General features: G+C 41.9%; 1 protein-coding gene across 9 annotated transcripts in view; it reads right to left on the reverse strand.

Annotated features, from left to right (window-relative positions):
* The window catches only part of LOC125886934 (unconventional myosin-IXAa-like), a 226,942-nt gene that overhangs the window by 52,494 nt on the left and 152,190 nt on the right, over positions 1-22,258 (reverse strand). For all 9 annotated transcript variants that reach the window (XM_049573320.1, XM_049573315.1, XM_049573313.1 and 6 more), the window contains 2 exons: positions 19,829-19,945; positions 13,425-13,559 (listed from right to left, as the gene is read on the reverse strand). In XM_049573320.1, the coding sequence (XP_049429277.1) occupies positions 13,425-13,559; positions 19,829-19,945 (252 nt within the window). The remainder of the gene's footprint in view (positions 1-13,424; positions 13,560-19,828; positions 19,946-22,258) is intronic.

The raw sequence follows: 22,258 nt of genomic DNA on the forward strand, positions 1-22,258 counted from the left end.
GGTTTAGGAAGCTGAGTGGTCCTCTACTAATCAGCAGGACGTGGTTTGTGCTTCAATGATTATCTTATGAGCAGGTGGCAACTCATATGGTAGTCTCAGCCACTTTAGACCCTTTTACTGTTAGTAAACAGTATGACTTTTTTGGTGGGCGGGGCTTGGCTGGAGGCAAAACAGTTGTCGACATAGTTAGCAAGTTTTCTTGGATTGTTTTGGCGAATGGAGGAAGATGATGCAAGTGCTGCATTCAGAAATACTCATTCCAAGTGCTGGAGTGCACTCTGGCAGAAACTGGACCGTTCGTAAATTCAGTGCGCTGACAGAATGTACCATTCGGTTATCCAGAAAACTGAACTCTCGGAGTCGCAGAGTGCTGAGCGGAGTGAATGTGTGCTTAACTTAACCGTTCGTTAATTCATGTAGAAATATAACGCTCCATTTCTTTGGCCAACAGGGCTCTCATTTATAGCATCCAGACGTTGGGTCTCCGCCCAAACCAGATCCAGATGTGCTGGCCATCAATCAATAAAATGAATGCAAACATGACGTATGCCTATGCCTAGGTCACTTCATCCTAACAGTGTAGAGCGTCAGACTGAATTTACGAACTTACCATGTCGGGAAGCTTTGTGGCTGATTACTCTGCCAATCTTACAAAGGAGGACGACACTTGAACAATTTCCTCCAGTGTGTTTTGCTTTCGAAGCTAACGTTAGCTAATGCGCCAAAATGTTTGCGTTACAGAGAAATCCAATATTCCTCTTAATACCTCCCCAGTTTCTGATGAGGTGGACATGATAACCCTTAATACACATAACATTATTCATCCCTACAACAGGAAATACTTTTTCCCTAACCTGATATGAAGTGTGCGCTGCACATGTGAGCATTTTTGATGATCGCCTCCGTCCAGTCCTTCATCTTATTGCATATAACTATAGTTAACTAACTAGCAACTATAGCAGTCTTTATTTTTATTGACTGGCAGTGGCGGCTGGTATGTGTTAAAACGTAAGTTTTGAGCCACGACTCCTTCTATTCTGGCTCCCAATAACACAACAAGACGACATTTTAAGATTCCTATGTAGCCTACATCCCTGTGAGGGAGAGTCGTGTTTTGCCTCCAGCTAATAAAATTATGTCATTGTGGCGTCCGCCCTAAAAGGGTCTATTGTATGACTGTGTGTGTGAATAAGGTGAATGATGCCTGTAGTGTAGAGCACTTTTAGTGGTCACTAAGATTAAAAAAGTGCTACGTAAATGCAGCCCATGTATCATTTAATGTCCCTCTGTGTGACTGAGTCAAGCCTTTTTTTGAGAACTGTATATTATCAATCTTTAAAATTAGCTGTATTCTTCCAAAGAATGAAACTGACATGGAAGCTAAGCTATGTACTGCTGTGGATGAAATGTTAATTCAGAATCTAAGAGTCGAACAATAACACAAACAAACTGGGGGCTAAAATATGATTTGCTGCTGGCCCTGCTCACAGCAGGACACTGCATAGCTTCCATGGCAGTACCCCTGACTGCTTCTCCAAACTGGGGACGTGCTGACTGACATCTACTGTAGTTAACTTATGACAGCCCCTCTGCACTTAAGATTTTCAAATATTATTATCATTATTATTATCAGTGCTCTATCCTTCATCACTGCCTTTTGCTCAAGGCTGAGTCAACCTTTCATTTAAAAACCTAGAGTTGATCTCGCAGAGAAATCAATAAAAATAATTGTTAATTGCAGTCCTAGTTTGAACACATTTTAATTAGCACTTCAACCTCTCTGAATTGCATGGGACTTCCTGCTAGGCTGTTCCCCTAACAGTCCACTTGCAGCACTGATGCAGAGTGAGAACTGCAGGTGCAACTGGAGACCTGGTAAAACAGAAAAAGCAGCAGTGCTCTGAACCCCGAGGGCTCACGAGTGGAGTTTACAGAGGACAGAGACATTAAATCAAAACACTGCAGCAGATAGGAGAGGTCGGACCTGTCTGAGCTAACAGAGGAGACTCAGTAAGACAACAACAGCACAGAATGACTCGTTACATCTCAGAGCACACAACACATTTTTCTGTTGAAAGCAGATCTTGTCTGGTTTCAGTCCTGTCAGCAAAGACGACAAACATGAAGCCAGACTGAGCCCAAACTCGCCAAAACTGGAAGATACTTATCCTGACAGATTCTGGTTTCTATTAGAGCTTGTTTTAAAATTTGGGAGGACTTAAATACAGCTTTGAGGTACTTTTTTTTAGTATTTCCATTTTATGTTACTTGAGACTGATATCCCACTACAATAAGTTAAAGTATTTTTTCTACTGCTGACATTCCCTGATGTCCAGCACATGCCTAATCAATAACTTTAAGAGGATGTCCCCCTCAGTGCCCCCAACACTTGCAATAATTTGGAAACACATGCTGCAATAAATTAGGAGAACTAACCCTTTAAAGTGTCGTCTGATCACTATAAATAGAGAGAGACATAACAGATATTGGGACACAGACACAGATGTAAAAAATCTCAAACCAAAACCAATCTGTGAGCAATAAAAGCTCCAAAACTTCCTGCTGCACTGGAGAAAGCAGGGAGTTCTGTTGTGGTCGATTTGCGGCCATCCCTCCATCTGTGAGTCAGCTCTGTGTCTGTTCTCTGCCGGGTAACGCAGCGCAGTTTTCAAGCAGGCCTGAATTGTGTTGAGGTGTTAAAGGTGAGGGAGGCCGTGAGTGTGTTTGTGTTGCTACAGTATCTCTCTGTTTCTTCTGTCTTTGTATTTCTCCCTCCTGCAGCGGCCTTCTCTCTTGTTATGACAGCACAGTGTTTTTATTGAGCAGACAGGAGGACCAGCAGTGCAATCATGAGAGCTGCAGCGAGTTCTTTTAAAAGCAGGGACAGAGAGAAAGGCTTAACTCTGACAGAGACGCAGATACAAGAAGAAGACACACTCGCTGTCTTGTCATTAAACATGCTCTCTAAGTGGGTTTTGCTTTTTGTGGTCCACTGAGAGAGAACTGGACTCTGTGGACCAGCATGATTCACAAAAATGACGTCAAGGAATGAGCTGGACTGATCAAAATAAGGGTGTAGAGTGCGGAAAATCTGCATCATAGTGCCAACTTTGCTTCCTCATCTATGAAGGCTTAAAGGGATACTATGCAGGATCTTCCTAAAATAATAACAGTGTGTAGACTCATACAGATGTAATCCCTCTCAATCAACATTTATGACCCACAAGAAGAGTGTGATGGTGTATTAATCTGTAGAGACTCTGCCCTCTGCCTGTATTTTCATCTTGTTTTGTTCAGTTGCAGATGTTCTTGGGTGTGTAGCACCCAGCCAATAACAGCGTCCAGGTGAGGTCGGGACTTTATAAAAAGGTAGCAGCAGCAACAGGCATCCAAAATGGAGGTACAAATATTGTGGACACAGCACCAAAAACATCACATTCTCATCCCAGGTCGTCAAATACTGACAAACTGTCACACTCCCTCTGCATCTTATAGTGATGTGAAGGCCACAGAGCTGAACCACATGTGGTTATTGTTGTGAAACAGTCACACTTAGGTTAAGGCGACAAAACTACTTGGCTAGGTTTATAAAAAAAAGATCAACGGTGCGCAATGACTGTATGTAAATTGACTAACATTACGTTAAACCAACGGTGACTTTTGGTTTCACGCAGGACACAAACTGCTGTCTCCTGGCTGAAAGTCCAATTTTGTTTGATCCATCTCCCCATTCTGCCCACCCTACGCAGACTCTTTCTGTCTTAATGCTACATCAGTTGCTTTTAGCGTCTACTATTGCAACAGATGGGATTACACTGGAGTTAGTTGATGGGCTGCTGTGTCTCATAAAGCCTTTGGCGTCAATATGACATGCCAAGGGCCGTGACAAACAGCCATATTTGACACACTGGGGATGACAATGGGCTGGGAACATGCAAATATAGCGAGACAAAGCGGCAAGCAGACAAAGCTCACACTAAAGAAGAAGACAACAATGAAGCCAACTTGGACGTACTATAAACTGCAGTTCCTCTAATGGCCACTTGAGGCTGGCTCCACAAGTGAGTCAATCCCTAAAGACCCCAGAGTTACAATGCTCAACTTTAAAGCAGGAATTAACATGTTTACACCCAGGTATAAATATGGTTTTGGTCTCTATAGGTCTCTACTGATGACTCAACGGTCTCAAAGGGGGGTCCACATGGGGTCACTATCACAAAACATCAGATCTAACCTAAGGAACCTTGGAGTCATTTTTGACCAAAACATGCTGTTTGACAAACATGTCAATTCCCTGTCCCGCTCATGCTTCTTCCACCTCAGAAACCTTGCAAAACTCAGGTCCATCATCTCACACTCAGAACTGGAAATGGCTATCCACGCATTTATTTCATCCCAGCTTGATTATTGCAATTCAGTGTTCACCTGCCTCAGTAAATCATCCCTTGTCCAAAATGCCGCTGCCAGATTACTCACTCTATCACACAAGTCCTGCCATATCACCCCCATCCTAGCATCCGTGCACTGGCTGCCTGTTCATTTCAGATCCCACTTCAAAATCCTGGTCCTAACTTACAGAGCCCTCCACAATACAGCCCCTGTTTACATCTGCGAGCTCCTCAAACCCTACAACCCCAGCCGGTCACTTAGGTCTTCTGACCAGATGCTCCTGGTCGTGCCTCGGTCGAGACTAAAAACCTGTGGTGACCGAGCCTTCCAAACTATGGCCCCAAAGCTCTGGAACTCCTCACCCTCTGTCCAGATTTTTAAAGTGCAATTAAAGACACACCTTTTCAGGCAGGCTTTTGGACATCTGTAAACAAGTATGTAGTATGTTGTAAATAGATTGCTGTTTATGTTGTTCTGTATTTTTGTTTGTATTGCACTGTTTTATGTTTTTATATTTTGTATTTTTTTATTGTGAAGCACTTTGTGACCTCCGAGCTGTGAAAGGTGCTATATAAATATAGATTTATTTACTTACTTACTTACTTACTTACTATAGTTAATTTCAATGTTGATGACAACTGTCAGGCAGGTGAACTTTAAAATAACTCACCTGTTTACATTTTAGTAGAGCTTTAATGATGCATAATTAAGGGCGTGGTCACTTTGAGAGACAGGCTGTCTGTGAGGCATCACTACAGTATATGAGCCAGATCTACTCCTCACTCCTCCACAGCTCCACCCTTAGGCCCAAACTTTGTCTCTTCTGGCTCCAAAAAAAACCAAGATGGCAACAGCCTAAATGCCAGAGTTGGGGCTTCAAAACCAATTTGTGATTTCACAGTAGTTACAAGGATTATTTTTATAGTCTGTGGTTCCAAATGAGTGAATCTGGGGTTGGCTTTCACTCACCACTTCCGCTGGTGAGCACAGAAGGAGGGGATGGGGATGAATAGCAACTCTGAGTCGGCCTGTTTGTTGTTGAACAGGTAGGTGCTAGCGGTTAGCTTGGTTAACTTGCTAAAGTGTCGGCTTTTCCATTACAACAAATGTTGTGTTCCTGCAACAGTAGCTTGCAATGTAGTGAGGAGGGGCCACGTTTGAACGTTGTGTTTACAAAAAGTAACCAACCATTCCTGCATAGTATACCTTTCACAGCCGCTTTATCAGTCTTATCATTAATACTACAAAGAGCATATTTAGTTACAATCTGCTCTTATTAAAGGTCCTTTAGAGAATCCCCCACCACCTACATCTGTATTACGGTGAAGTCAGTAACAGTGGGCAGCAGGGTCTCCTCTTCTATCAGATGAAGGTAATCCTGTTTTCTATTTCTTTACAGATATCTCATGAGTTAAACAAGATAGCGTGTTTGCCTAAGGCGGTGGCTGTCATGTGTTTCTTGCTTTGATACACCGTCCTCACACAGAAGAGAAATCAAGCACCAATTGGCATGTTGAGTGTAAACACTGGGCTCGAGAGTCTCTCTCACACACACACACACACGCCATCCTCCATCTCACTGAGGGTTGTGGTTGGTGTGGTCCTATTAGCTTTGGCTGCTGTTCCGAAGGTAAACACACACGCTGCTGATAAGACCAGCTGATTGGTTGGAGGGGAGTGAAGCTCGGAGGAAGGAGAGGAGGAAAATCCCCCTGATGGAAAATCACCTTTCAACGTCAGAAGGACAGAAACAGAGAAAGCAGAGGATCACAATTTCATTGATTTAGTCCTCATTAGATCATCAGATGCTGCCAGAGGTAGGACCGAGTCATTGTTTTGCAAGTCACAAGTCAAGTCTCAATTCAAGACAGGCAAGACCCAAGTCCTAACCTTTGAGTTTCAAGTCTTTCAAGTTGAGTTTAAAGTTATCAAATTTGTGACTCATGTCTGACACAGGTCTAAGACATGTCGATTCCACACCTCTATATGCTGCAGTTGAAAACTGTCAGCTGAAGATATCAGATCGATACCTTAAGCTGGATTTTTAACTATGAATTTAGCTGGTGTAGGCTTGGCTACCCCCCAAACGAATGGTATTTTGTAGTAGTGCAGCATTGCATCTCACCGGTAAAGGTGAGATGCCATGTTAGTGCAGGGTATATTTTTCGCTGTTGATCGGAGTCAGGGCTAATAAATGATCATGACTACTGCAGAGTTAATTGACCCGGGAATAAATGCCGATTGTAACCTTGCCCATTATATACAAATGCAGGACGTTAGTGGGTGTTAGTGGGTCTTTTGTGCAGTGGTAAAGGGGCTAAAGATACCATGTGGAGACCGCAAAAACTTGGGCGTCTTGGGGCTTTTCACCAACAAAAGTCCAATATGGACAGAAAATAGTAGGGGTGGAGAAAGTTACAGAGTTGGTTCTTTTCAGTACCACACAAAACAGATAAACCTTTTCTAGTGCAAAACTTCTGCTAATCACGATCACGGTTTTCTCTCATTGTGAACAAAACAACGTTAACACAGAGTGATTGGACGGAATAGTCTCATATCTAGTAACGTCACAGGGCAAAACCTTACCACCATCACTGCATAAACTAATGGAAAAAATGCAAATACAGTTACTGTGGGGAATATAATTAAAGCAACAACAGCAAACATTTGCACAGAGGATTCTGCAATATCAGGTTTCATATTTCTACTTCAGTTAACCAGATTAAGCAGAGGGACAAATCTATAAACTTCATCGATACTTGGGGATATCAAAAGCCAGGATCTAATTTTAAAGTGCATTTACATTTTTTTAAACTATGGCATCATATTAACCATTTAGTTTGGCGAGCTGAGATAATCTAGGAAAGTTTCTTTATCTTCTAAAGGTAACTGAGTGTGAGCAGTTAGAGGCTCAATACAATGCAACAGACAAGGTGTGGAGTGCTTTCCCTCCTCATGACGTCAAACTGAGGGTAGAGGGGGCCCCTGGCGTGAACTGCAAAACTTTATTCAAACAAACACAAATCAGCAGAGATCTAGAAACCCTCTATCAGAAAGCTGCCTCAGAGGGGCCTCAGAGGGGCCGCGGAGCTCAGCGCCACCTCAACTGTTGTCCTGTCAAATAAACTCAAGAACTGCGGAGAGCCACAGGTTTGGAGGACCCCGGTGATTAAAGGATAATAAACGTGAACTCTGCTGAAGCAATCTCGGGCAGCATCCTGTGAGGGCAAGTGTCTCAGCAGCACTTTGACACTTATTAGTTGAATGTAACACAGGAAAAAAAACCTTCAAGTGAAAGGTTCAATCAAAACAGAGATAGCCATCGAGGAGCACCTGCTGCCACAGAATGACTGACAACGCAAGAATTAAACAACCAATGGGACATTTATTAAAATGTATATGAGGCAGATTCTAGCCAATTACATGTGTTTTGCCCCTGATGAAAACATAAGCTTAAACACTGGGATTTGATTCAGCGTAATGTTGTTTGAGTACACCAGAACTTCTTAATGCAAGTTCTGTGTGGAGTCCTCTTTCAAACAAAACAACACAAATGGTTTCCATAAACACCATTGTCTATTGTATTGAAAATACATCACCAGGTTAAATGTGTGTAAAGGGAGTGACTGAAAGATCTGTCCATCTACAGATACATTAGCAGCACTTCAGCACTTAGTCCTGACGTGGATAGAGGACAATGTTTCTCAGACAATATCATGTTTCATCTACTTCTTCAAAGAAGCCAATATATTTCACATTATGTCATCTTCCAATAAACATAAAAACCTACATACAGTATGTATTTATAATTTGTCTGTTGTTAGGGTACCTCTTTAATGTTCGGCCAGGGACAACAGATAAAAAACCACTGTCTTATTTCAGCCTGCACTGCATTCCCAGTACGTCAAACACAGCGCCTGGCTCAATGGCCGTTGCCGTATAATTCTGACGCATGAGGCAGAATTATACGGCAATGCCCACCCGCCCCCCCGGGCCTGCACTTGCAAAATGTCATTCAAATTAACATGTACCAACAAGGAAGAGTCTCAAAATGACCACAAGGAGACACAAAAAGACCACAAAGAGATGCAAGGGAACTGCGATGACACACAAAGTCACTACAAAAATGGGCAAAACAACCACAAAGAAAGACAGAACAATGACAAAGCTACACAAAATGACAACAAAAGACCTAGAATTAGCTCAAAGCGACGCAAAACAACCATGAAGAGAGACAGAATTACAACAAAACAACTAAAATAGACACACAAACCCACACACACACAAAAATACAAGGGGCCCATTGTCTCATATTCCGCCCATGTCAGAAGGCACCCTTTAGCATCTGTATGAGACACACTGGGCTTTTAGCTAACTCCAATGTAAACCCATGTGGCAATAATGCAGTATAAAGAGTGAAAATGTCTGCATAGGGTAGGAGGTAGAGGTGTTGGATGGGTCAAACAAACACAGGACTTTCATCCAGGAGATCAGTATGTTCCTTGTGAATCCAAAAGTCAATGTCAAGACATGACATACTTCTTAACAGTTAGGTAAGTTGAAGTACATTACAAATGCCTCCTAGGTGCCTCATGCTGGAGGTGTTTCGGGCATGTTCAGCTGGTAGGAGGCCCCGGGGCAGAACAGGCTGGAGGGATTAAATACCTTGTCTGGCCTGGGATCTGCAAGAAGAAGCTGGGAAGCGTTGCTCGGGAGAGGGGCATCTGGAATACTTTGCTCAGCCTGCTGCCCCTGCAACCCGGTTTTGGATAAGCGGTTGAAAATGGATGGACATATGAACTTATTTAAACCTAAACAATAATCTGTAGTAGTTTTGTTGCCTAACCTTAAAGTACTTGTTTCCTGTGAACACTGAAGTTTATTTTGAAAAGACACTATGCATGTAAGGAGCGGATATTTACACGCCATCCCTGAGCGTCCAAAACTGATGCTAGAGGGGTAGCTAGAACATCATGGTTTGAAGTGTAGGGTCACTAACAGAGCTACCATTTTTGACGAGTTGGGAGCGAGAATGTGTTTTTCATTTACAGTTTTACTCTCTGTGGATAAAGGAAAACTGTTCCTCACAAACCAGTGATGCTTTTATGCCTAAATGGTGCTTTTTTGTATGCTTCTTAAAGGGCATTTCTTAATTATTTAACACTGGTTAATTAAAATTGCAGTACTGTGATTTTATATTTATGTTTTTCAGCATAAGTACTCAATTCATTCATATATATATTTGAAGGTTTTCATTGCAGTCATTTTAACGTTGTCCTTGTATGACCGTCAGCTTCAACAGCAAAACATCGAGATGTAAAATGAAAGCCCCAGAGTGCTTAACTGACAATTTTTAATTTACAGTAACACAACCTGTTTGTTAGTACATGTTACATCCTGCAGTGTGTGTGTGTGTGTGTGTGTAGACCCTGAGGGCTAACTGTCAGAAACAGATAACAGCACCATTAGTGCATCGGCAGTCTGTGATCTTCATCGAGGCTGAAGGGGCGTTATTGCTCTCATTTACTGAAACACTGCTCTTTTTTCCCTCCACTCTGTTTCTCTCCACATTCAGCCTTCAGCGATGGGCCCGCCCGCTAAGTTGCCACAACCAATCAGGGCTCAGTAAGAGGGAGACGAGAGCCGACAGTTTCTGTGACACAGTCCAACTGATAGAGACTCATTATCTCGCCAAAATGTCTCTTTCACTTTTTATCCCCCTCTCGTTGCTCTCTGGCTTGTTCTATGGATATGATTTGGGGAAATAAATAAAACATGCATACTGAATATTAAGTGGTTTGGCAGTGAGTATCTGAATAAATGAGCATAATGAATACATAATTTAGCTGGTCAGGGATTAGTGGTTCAGTAATGGTCCGTCTGAGTGGAAGAGAAAGAGAGGGTTGTCATGAAGCCGATGACGGCAGTTACAGCGAGGACAAACAATGATGAAATTACACCGGAAAAGAAAAAAAAATACAAGCAGAGCGAGGCCATTCATGGGCATAAACAGTACACAAAGACAAACAAACCCAGTCAGAGAAAATGTACAAATAGCTAAAAGTGCTGGCAGTGTTTGCAGCAATTAGCTGTGAGGAAACATGACTCCTGCACTATAACCCAGCCTGTCAGCCTCCTCTAGTCGTTCAACACTTTTCCTCTGACCTTGCACTTTAATGGATGTGCATGCTAATTTAACCTAGCTACATAATTACGGCTGCTTGTACTGTAATGTCGGGGGGGGGGAATGTGGCTGTCCAGCACAAGGCGATCATACAGTACAAGGGAATATTCAGCTCGCAAAGACTGGTTGGTTGCATAAGTGAAAGGTCTGATGATGTTAGTCTGGTGCCACTGAGCTGAAGAATACAGGGTTGTGTATTATGAAGTGCATTTACTCTCTTACAGCCTCGTTCTATAAACAGCCAAGAACTGAAAATGACTGAAGGTGAAACTGGAACACTTTATTTTGTAGCTTGCATTTATGCACATGACCATTTTGCTACTGAAAGGTGGATGTTTGATAGCTTTGATAGCCTTATATTAAAGGTGGCCTCTCAGGATGAAGATGCCCGAGTCTTGTTGAGCGCTGGGAGGGCTAATTATCTACAGGTAGTGAATGTCAGAGAGCATTGTGTAAAATTGAAATTATTATAAAGTCAGAGAGAGGTTCAACTCTTACGCAACAAATACTTTAAATTTTTGTTTGAATGAAAATCGTGTTGACAAACTAAACATGACATACCACATACTCATTTCAGATATTAACAGGTACATAGCTTTGTCGAGCAAAACACTGCACCATTCCTTAATTTACCAATCAGTTCGCCAACTGAATCCAAAATTCTGTCAGAACCACTAATCAGAGGAGGCACCTCTGTTATTTCTTATGTACTTTCATGTTCAGATTGTACCTCCTGCCTCGATTTTTTAAAAGTAGCCTGGGCAAATGATTTGGGGGGTTACTATTTCGGAAGAATCATGGACAAAAGCCCAACTACTGGCACATTCTTCCTCAGTTTGTGCTTTTGCAATTTAAAATACTGCATCGACTTCACTTATCAAAAAATAAGCTCTGTAAAATGTATCCAAATATATTAGTCCAGCGTGCGACTGTTGTGGGCAGTCACCAGCCTCACTAGCTCTTATGTTTCGGCACTGTGTAAGAGTCAGTAGTAATATTTTTCAGTTGTTATCAGATGTCCTGGGTCGACCTGTGGATCTTGATCCACTGACCGCACTCTTTGGTATTAGAAGTTCTGATCTTGTGTTAAGCAGCTCCCAACATAACATGATATTATTTGTAACCCTGCTAGAACATAGATTGCTATTATTAAATTGGAAGCAAACATGGGCTCCTGCCTATTCTGCCCTTGTAAGGATGTGATGCACCACCTGCATTTGGAAAAGATTAAATTCTCACTAAGAGGGTGTGAAAACAAATTCTACCAGATCTGGCAACCCTTTATAGACCACTTTCAGAGAGACGCACTAAGTCCTTCCCCCTAACTAGCCTCGTTTAAATGACAGAAAACATGGTCAATCTGACATCCTTCAATGTATCAGACATTCTGTTTTCATTTTTATACTCCTGCTACTGCTTGTTTAATTTTGAAAACCCCAATAAAAAGAGTTGGAAAAAAAGAAAATCGTGTTGACAATAATTTAAATGTCTTACCATGATAATATTTTACGTTGTGTGGGTGTCATCATTATGGCATTTTAATGACTTTAGTTCTTTTATCTCAGACATGTTAGGATGTTACATACCTTGACATGTTTTGGCGGAAAATTACGCCTTCCTCAGAAGTGTCACTTGGTGGTGGTTGTGACGCGTCTTTATCAGCTGATCTGTCAATCAGCTGATATTAGGGTGGCGTGACCGTCCTTTCAAAAACTGACAGGACGGTCACGCCACCCTAATATCGGCTGATTGACAGATCAGCTGATAAAGACGTGTCACGACCACCACCAAGTGACACTTCTGAGGAAGGTCTGAGATAAAAGAACAACTAAAGTCATTATGAGAAACTAAAGACATAATGAACACCATTGAACTATTATGGCGTTTTGCAGATGGTGGGTTTTGCTCTCCATACTCAACGACTGAATGTCACTATCTTCGTCATGATGATGTTGGCATTAGATGTTTAGAAGAAGTTGGATTTTACAAGACCACTTAAAACCAACAAAATATCAGTATCATCAGTATTCTACGTCAAGCTGACTTTGGCGAGATGTGAGATGTTGTGTTGACATTGAACTCTGGTCACTTGACGTCACAACCTAAATTCAACCAAATATCTAATGATGTTGGTGGCCTGCTGGATACAGGCTTGATGATACATAGCAGTGACAGAGTCAAGTTTCCATGTCACAGATCATTTTCCACAACTGCAATCATCATATCCACATGTTTGCTCTTTTGCAGCAACAGTAGCACAGCAGAGTAAGAAATGCTTGTAAGAAAAGCGTTAAATACGACAGAAACTAGCAGTAAAACAACCATCCTTTCTATTTTGGTGCTGCAGATCAGACTAAACTACCAACAGGTGTGAAAAGCACCTCAGAGAACACTGACAGCACTACAAAGACGCCCTTCTCTCACATTGCGCTGAACCATACTGTGCTGCATTCAGAGCTCTCCACTCAACAGGAAGTCATATATTATCCCCAGTTTGACGTAACTGCAGAGTCAGTCGGGAGAGCCTATTCTTCACTCCATCAGTTGATTCAATCAAAAGCATAAAGGCAGTTTTTGAAGAACATGTAACAGCCACAACAAAGTGACGTACATATGACGTCATTATGATACCAGGACACACTGCAGCAAATCATGTATGAATGTTTGAGTGTTGTTAACGGCGTCACAGAGGCAGAACAACACAAACTGCAATAATGCGTGATCAGCAGCTGCAACAATAACCATTGTGTGGATGGTGACAAATGGCAAAATGGCACAGATAGGAGATGAAGAGGAAGAGGAAGAGGACAGCAGCATAGACTAGAGGAGAGGAGAGAAAATAAGACAGTACCTGTTCTAATTTGAAGATGTGTTGGTTGAAGTAGTGCTGCAGCCGTTCGTTGGCGAAGTTGATGCAGAACTGTTCAAAACTGTTGTTCTCATAATCCTCAAAACCAAAGATGTCCAGGACTCCTATCGACAGGATCTGGTGAAAAAAACACACACAGATTCTTATTTCTGTTCATGTTACACATTTGTGAAATCAGGATGTGAAGAAAATACTGTACACATCAATAAAAATATATGATTCTTTATGATTTACAGATATTTTCATTGTGTTTCTTTTTATATCTCATTTCTTACAGCTCCAGTGACCCAGATGCCCCCTGGGTGTCAGGGAGGTTCATGTCATCATATATCATTAATAAGCACCATCTGAAGGAGGCGTCCATCCAGAGACAGCCTTTAATTATGAAATGGACTGTAAAAGCTGTTTCCAATTTAATTTAATTTAATTTAATCCAGCAGTGTTTTATTTCTCTCTGAAGGGCAGTTTGAAATAAAAACATACATAAGCACACGTATAGCTGCATACAGACACTGTTATCTGTACATAAGAACAACGACCTTGACAGAAAGCGCAACCTCATCGACCCCCTGACAGCACCGAGGGAGAGCAAACACACACACTGATGATGTCAGTGCCAAGGGAGGCACACACACACATACACACGCACACACAGATGATGTCAGTGCCAAGGGAGGTGCACACACATATGCACACATACACTGGTCTACACAGAGGACCACAGGGGGTAAACTGAGCTGAGGGGAACTTGATGCCATCTGCCCCAAATGTTCTTGGCGTGCGTGCGCACACACACACACACACATACACAATGATCTGTTTTCTAATCCTTTAGATGCCCCCACAGGGTTTGACTTGCCAGCTGCCACTCCAACACACACACACACACACACACACACACACACACACACACACACACAAACAGTGGAATTTTCATTTCATACCACTCCCTGCCTCTGGGAATGAAGGAAGCCAGAAAGCAAGGGATCGAGTCTTGACTGACTGACAGACAGACAGACAGACAGACAGACAGGTGTGGTTGACAGACAGACAGCAGCAGGATGGAGAGCATGAGTCAGACAAATGAAGGTGAGGAAAGACGAAAAGAACAAAAGGGAGGACGTTAACAGGACAAAGGGATGTATGTTGATTTAGGAGGTTAACCTAATATCCCTCCTCTTGAATATACGTTTACAAATATTGGAAAACCTTTGATAATTGGTCAGCTGCTTGTTCCAGATCTAAAAGGCTGAAAACACAGTGCAGCTCACAGTAATAATTACATTCTTCTGCGACCAGGAGTTTCAGGCAGGAAGAGATTCTTTGTAACACAGGTCAACATGTCACAGGAGTCACTGTTCACTGGTAGTGTCTGGTTACAATTCGCCAACAAAAGTTTATTACTACTTATTTATTATTTACAGCTGGGCCACACTGCCTGTGTGAGCAGCGTGTTAGAGCTTAGATCAGACCCAAAAAATCCAGCACGACCCCACCTGAGCCTGTGCATGTTCTGTCCGAACGCGAGCCGGCCTGTCCCTTTAACCGTAATTCCCAGCCCGAGCCCGGTTTAAACCCGACATTTTTTAAGGATACGAACGTGGACATTGATGGCTGACTCTCTCGTCTTTCTTTCCATGGCAGGGCAGGTGTGATAAGTAGTTGGTTCCATAGCCTAGGTCTATTATGAGGAGCCCGACCCGTCCGAGCCCGAAGACTGCGGCGGGAAATTACGGCCCGACCCAGGTCGGGCACAGGCAGAGAATCCAAGCTTTACAGCGCGTGTGCGTTGCAGAACCTCTTTTTTTTCTTGTTAGTGCCCCTGTTAACAGATAAGAGCAGCCACATTGCCCACGTGAGCAACACTGCTCAGATACAGCTTGCTGCTGCTCAGCTGAGGAACATCTACAGAAGAGTCTCACCTTTTTTTAATCATGTGACACACGGATTTAGCAAATATAGAAGGTAAAAATGATGATTTGATAATTATACTGACATCACACCACCTTTCACTTCAGTTTTAATGTCACAGACATGAAAAAATATGAATATTTATTAATATTACTTCTTAAACTTCCACGAGGGTGCAGTGCCAGTCAAATGTTTGTAAATGTTGGTGTCTACCTGCCCTGCTTTAATACGAAATCTTATTCATCAAAATATGTGCAGGCTCTCTGACACAGAAAATAATATCATCCAGGCCTTTCCCTCTTTGGCTTACCTGCTTATATATGTTCAGTACACCAGTAGAAGGTTACCCATGATGCCATGCAACATGTAAGTGACAGAAGTGAGTCAGAAAGGATATGGTTTTCTTGTCTTATTTATAAGCTCAGGCTGAAGAATATTTCCACCTGATAGGGGTGCAGTTTAACGAGTGGCTTCATGTAACTCAGCTGGTGTCTGTGACTTTAACACGTGGCTAAAATGTGGTTAAAGGTACTATCTTAGTTTGAGATAGACTCACAAGTCAGTCTTCAGACGCTTTGCTTAACTAAAGACTGATGACTTTCTCCCTGATTTTGTGTTTAGATGGGTGGATACAATTTCAGAGTTTAAAAAAACTCCCTACGTTGCAGAACCAATAGTAAATCTGCAGGGCGGTCCTTTGGTGGCTCGCTGAACTCTTGTGCTTGTAAACATGGTCCCACTAGAAACACGTGTAGCGGTACAAAATGGCTCAGCCGTGCTCGCAGAAAACGCCGTCAAAGTTAGTGGATGTTTGTCGCATTTGCGGCGACACATTCGCACCAACTAAAAGAAACAAACATAATCTTTTACAAGGCCATGACTCATCGGTCTGGCCGGACTATAACGTTAGAGGGAATCGCCTTGTTGTTTACAAATACTTCCGGGTAGAAAACCAGCAGAGCTTTTAGCTAAATATATAGCCTATATATCACATTTTTCACATCACTGTATCACCGTTTAGACTAATCCGATGTTTGTAAAGTCTATAAACACAATGATTGAACAAACATTACTATTTCTGTGTGCACGTTTAGCTGGGCTAACCATTAGCGGTGTCTGTAATAGGTAATAACTCATTAAACGGTCCATGAAAAAAAATTTTTTTCTAGCGGATATCTTAGTTACAACATGATTGAGCTAGCAAAGGAGTTTTGTGTTGCTATGTGTGGTATTTATTCAGTTTTGGGAAATCACGATGTCTAGAAAGCATCAGCGGCTGCAGCTGACAGGGACAGCTAACACTAGCAGCGAATTTAATATCAGGACGTCATCTGTTAAAAGCCTCCCGTTGTCGGATACGACATGAAACTACTCCAGTTAGCTCAATCATGTTGTAACTAAGACATCCGCTGGAAAAAATATTTTCTTCACGGATGAGCACACGTTTGATAAAACGGAGTTAAATCTCTCAAGCTCTCTGTGTGTTTGTTTCCTTGCGGACGAGAAAAGGAGGAGCGCACATTTCCGAGAAGGCGTGTCCTTTTCAAAAATGCAAGAGGTGTTGCTTTGTTGCCAGCCGTTTTCGCCGGTGTGTTAAACACACTTTAGAAAGGAGTGTCCCCAGACTATCAGAAGGCGGAGATCTCTGATTGTCTGGTGGCGAGACTAAGTTTGAGAAGGAAATACTAAGATAAAAACCCCTTTAACACCCTTTATATGAATGTTAAACCATCACTACACTAGAATAAAACAGAGCTGAATTTTGCTGACTGCCACTGTGAAACACAAACAGCACATGACATTACTGAACAACATTGTCACTGTAAAGACTCTCATGTACTTTACTTTCCTAATATTGGACATATTATACTGTATGTTACCATGACAGTTACTGCAACTGCAAGGCCGTATTTTAAATTATATAAATATACTAGTCCATACCCATTGGTGGCTTTGTCACTTTCTACCTATGCCAATCCTCAATGCCTATGTGCAGTTTCACATAGATTGACCATGTCAGTGAGTAGAAAAACGTGGGACAGACAGAATGACTGACTGACAGAATGACACACTGACAGTTTCCGTGATTATGTACAGCATACCATACCATGACTTAGTCATACCAAAAATTAGAAAAAAACCAAACATTCAGCCACAGGGGGAGCCACAGCAGTCGGTCGCATTTTAGCCATTTTTCTGTTGTTATAGCGCCACCCAGTTGCCAATTAGAGTTAAATTTCTCCAGTCACCTTGAGGCGTCCTGTTCTACACATCTACCAAGTTTAGTAAAAATCGATATGGCGGTTAAGCCTAGATAAGAAATTAGCTCTCTAGCGCCCCCATTTTGTTTGATGGGGTCAATAATGGGGGGGTCCCCTCAGATTATGTGTGGTCATATGCCTACAAAGTTGCGTGGTGATGGGTGAAACCCTTGAGATGTTATACACCTTTATGTGATGAGCCACGCCCTCCGCAATATTCATTGCCTTATAGAAGCTCAGTTTTAGTAAGTTTTCCAACTTTTGCCAAGAGGGAACTTTAGATATTGGTCCCTAGATTATGTTCACCCAGTTTCATGCAGATCGGTCAAACTTCCTAGGAAGAGATCGATTTTAAGTGTTTTTCAAAAAATTCAAAATGGCGGAAAATCTATATAACTGGAAGTTTTGTGTTCTTGAGGCAAATGTGTTCCTCATGAGGAGAGGCATCTGTGTGCAAAGTTTCATGTCTCTACGACATACGGGGCTTGAGATATGCCCATTCAAAGTTTGCAATTTCAATCAGTTGCTATAGCGCCCCCCTTTGGCCAACTGATGTAATACTGCTTCATTTGCATCCTCCCATGACCCTCTACCACTGTGCCAAATTTCACATGGATTGACCAAGTCAGTGAAGAGAAAAACATGGAACAGACACACCCACAGAGTTTTCATCATTATATGGTAAGATATTGTTGTGATAAATGTTTTGTATCATCTTTTTCACACTACTTGATATTAGCTCGATTAAAGTCCAACCTGGCCGTCGTAGGGTGTTGGCTCAGATCAGAAACGACAATGGGCATTGGCTTCGCGAACGGATAGTTTTATGTCGTCTGCCCATTGTGTCATGGAGTCATAGTTTTTTTTTTGTTTTGTTTTTGGCTTGCATGATGTGTTGCCTCACGCCTATGACTATAAACAAATAGGAGCACAGAGCACTCCTCAACTGTAAACATGCTGAAATTAAAGAGAAACAGTGACAAAGATGTTGTTGGCGCTGCAGGCGGAACTGGAAAATAGAGGAAAGGTTATTTTTATTTTTTTAAGCTTTTCTAAACACAGCACTGTCTGCCCCATACCATGCGTGTCATAGAAAATGTCAAGCTTTGACTGGTTGTAGACCAATGTGTCGGCCACGTTTCTTAATTGACCCTCTGCACACACTGCGATGCCACACAGCTGGTTCAGTATCAATAAAGTTTCCCTTTATATTCATTGTCTTGTGTGGCGATCAGCAGTGATGTGGTGGTTCACTTTTACACTGTGATCTGTAGCCTATAGTTCGGCTTTAGCTTCTAACTGTCTTTGTCTTTTTAACCTGTTGTTGCTGCTGAGTCAGTTTGACATCCTGGATATATGCTTCAAACACAGACTGTAGACCCCTCTGTCTGCTTCTCTCTGGAATCACTGTTTCATTTTTCCAAATATATGATAATGTTTCTTCAGGGAGTGCAGTTAGTTACAGTGTGGGCTCCATGCTTACTTCGACAGCTTGTCTGACCATCACAAAGGGGCGGGGCTTAGGGAGGGGTCAACTGTCCAAATCACAGCAAGACGTTGTCTTCCTAACCTGACCCAGTGACCATCATTACAGACAAAAATATTGTGGAGACTCAACCTGGCATTATATTGAGTTTTAAGTGTTTCTATAGGCTTTTCTAATTTCTAAATTTCTACACTCTCTTTTGCTTCCCTCACCTCCTCTCCTTGTGTCTTAGTCCCTCCCACCTGAGATGCAAGCGGAGGAGGCAACAATATGAGACATCTGAGCTTGGAGCCGACATTTTGAGGCGACTTCAATTAAATATGATAAGTGGTACACCTCTTTTATACATCACAGGTGTGGAAAAAGCTTTTGCAAAGGATGCAACAGTGCGTCCTTGCTCATAGCTCCTCTGGTAAGCCTCCTCTCTCCATGAAATGCATTTTAGGAATTGAGACATCAATTCCTAAAATGCATTTTGTGACCTGGCAAAGGCATGGACAAGAGAGGAGACAAGGAGGCACAAAATAAAAGAGAAAAGCGATGTGTTGTCTTGGCACACTGCTAATGTTGAACAGAACTGATATTTTCTGCCTTCTGAACATTTGACAGCATGCAAATGTTGTTTATGTCACTGGTTTCATAAAGTTTGAAGAAAAATCTTAGGTGTGTTTCTGTATGTGAACACATGAGACCTCTTAAAGTGTGTGTGTGTGTTTTCTCATTCCTACCTTTGAATTGTCCTCCAGGTCCTTGTTGTTCAGCAGGGCATGGTTGGTCCTGAACACAATCCAGTCGAACAGCGCGCTGTACAGCGACTTGGCCATAGAGTCCCTCACCGTGCCAGCCTACACACACACACACACACACACACACACACACACACACACACACACACACACACACACACAACACGTCAGTTTCTTCCTGATCAAAAACATATGGATTTCTTAATCTGGAACAGGAGCCAACACTGTTTTATCACTCTCCCTCTCAGCCTTACTGAAGTACAGTAACTCTCCGCTGCTGCTCAACCATTTTTATTTTACAATGTTGGCAGTGCTGCTGCGGTGGCCCACAAGTGTTAAATGAATACAGAGGGAACAGTTATGCAATCAGTAAAACACTTCCTGATTTTTCTTAACCTATTTATCTTGTTTGTCTTTTTAACAGTATAGCACAAAGTCATTCCGCAGCATACGACTGAAACCTGCCGTCTTTACGATATCAAACCCAAGCACCTGCCAACTGCAGCAGCTTAGGTCAGAGCAATGAGACAAACACAACATTAATGTTCCCTCTCTCCTCTGTGAAAGTGGATCAGTGTCATATTAAATGTGTGAAGTGGGCAGAGAAGAGGTCTAATGAACTGCTCTCACAGGGAGTATCTGAGTCATCTGATGGGTTTCAGTAAGAGAACAAAAAGATCCAGAAACTGTGAGGAGAAGCAGAGCTGGGCAGCGCAGAAATGCTGTGGTGAAAAATTAATCACTGGATATTGTTTTACAGCAACTGAGGCAGTCAATACTTTGGATCAGGCCACCATGGAAATGTAGTTTCACAGACATTATAGTCAAATAATCAATCAGATGACTGACAGGGAGTAGATCTGCAACGATCGATGACGTAATCTAAAAGCTGAACATTTGCTGTTTAAGATGATTGTGAATTGAATATATTATAGGTCGGACAAAAGCTATTTGAATCTGTCTGAATATTTTTTACTATTCTCTGATATTTGATTGGTTTAAGAAAAGAGATTCATTTATAATGTTTAAGATGATTGGCTGCCTTCTGACCCGTACTGGTTAGGTTAAAATCCTTGAGGAGTAGTTAGACATTTTAGCTCAATAGCTCATTTGCCTTCTTACCAGAATTAGATGAAGATCAATAACAATCTCATATCTGTACGCTAAATATGAAGCTAAGGCCAGGGGACAATCATTTTAGCTTAGCATAAGGACTGGAGGCAAAGGAAAACAACAAATGCCTTACTAATTAATGTGTGCGTATGTTCTTGTTTGTTTGATTTAGTTTAATTTACTCTAAAACAGAAATCGTTGTTTTACCTTTGGGCAGAGTCAGGCAAGCTGTTTCCCCTTCTTTCTAGCCTTGATGCTAAGCTACGCTAATCGCCAGCTGGCCCTTCATATAGGGAACAGGGAATATGTCAAAAAAGTCTACGGGATTTTTCCATTGGATTTTGGATTATTGCCTAAAATAAGCTCTGTGGCAAACAAACACTTCACAAATGAACATCATTTTCATGATAACTAAAGCCTAAAGGCAATCAATAGAAGTGAAAAGCTAATGTTAGACTTCAAACAAGCTACACCACCACTATAAGACTGGAAGACTGTAAAGCCGTGTGCAGCACAGCTTGGTGTGACGACATTCTGTCATCTCATTTAGCCAGTTGTTAGCAACCGCCTTTTTTAAGACATATAGAAGATTCAAAGTTCACAAGTGTGGTATTTACCAACTTATTTTATTTCACAGAACAAAACAAAAACGTTCCTAAACTTGTGCTAACCACAGACCTTATTTCAGGCATCTAACCAAAACTGACTTCAAGACAAGGAACCAGGAGTGCTAAAATGCTAACTAATTCCCAGGTTTTAGGAATCATTCCTGGCCGACTCTATTTAGCATACCATAACAGGTGTGAGAATGGAATCACTTTTCTTATCAAACTAAACCCATCAAACTAACATCTAACCAAGATCCATAAATCAACATTATGTTATTAGGATACAAACAACACCAGTGTAGCACCAAGCTGTTGAATTGTGCAGTCAACTAGTATTAATCTCTCTCAAGGAAACAACAGTAGGCTACCTATTAGCTTGAATAAGCTACCATAAATGCTAACAGTCTGCTAGCGACTGAGCTCCTGTAATTTAGAAATGAGAAATACCAGGCTGTTCTTAATAATAAATTGTTAAAGTTTTAGCCATAACAACAACCACTTTGTATTCAGAGGGTAAACACGGAGCTGGTGTTAAAGCTCCCACACTGCTCACAACTCTGAGTTACTGTTCTTATGTTTGGGAGTCCTGCTGTGTGAAGTGCTGTAATGCTTTAGGTGTTTTCAGTCAGGAGCCAGAACACTAAGTGTCTCCAGACCTGCAGATCACTATTTGGACAACTTTTTATGGATC

This window comes from Epinephelus fuscoguttatus, linkage group LG4, assembly GCF_011397635.1.
Source record: "Epinephelus fuscoguttatus linkage group LG4, E.fuscoguttatus.final_Chr_v1".
Classification (NCBI taxonomy): domain Eukaryota; kingdom Metazoa; phylum Chordata; class Actinopteri; order Perciformes; family Serranidae; genus Epinephelus; species Epinephelus fuscoguttatus.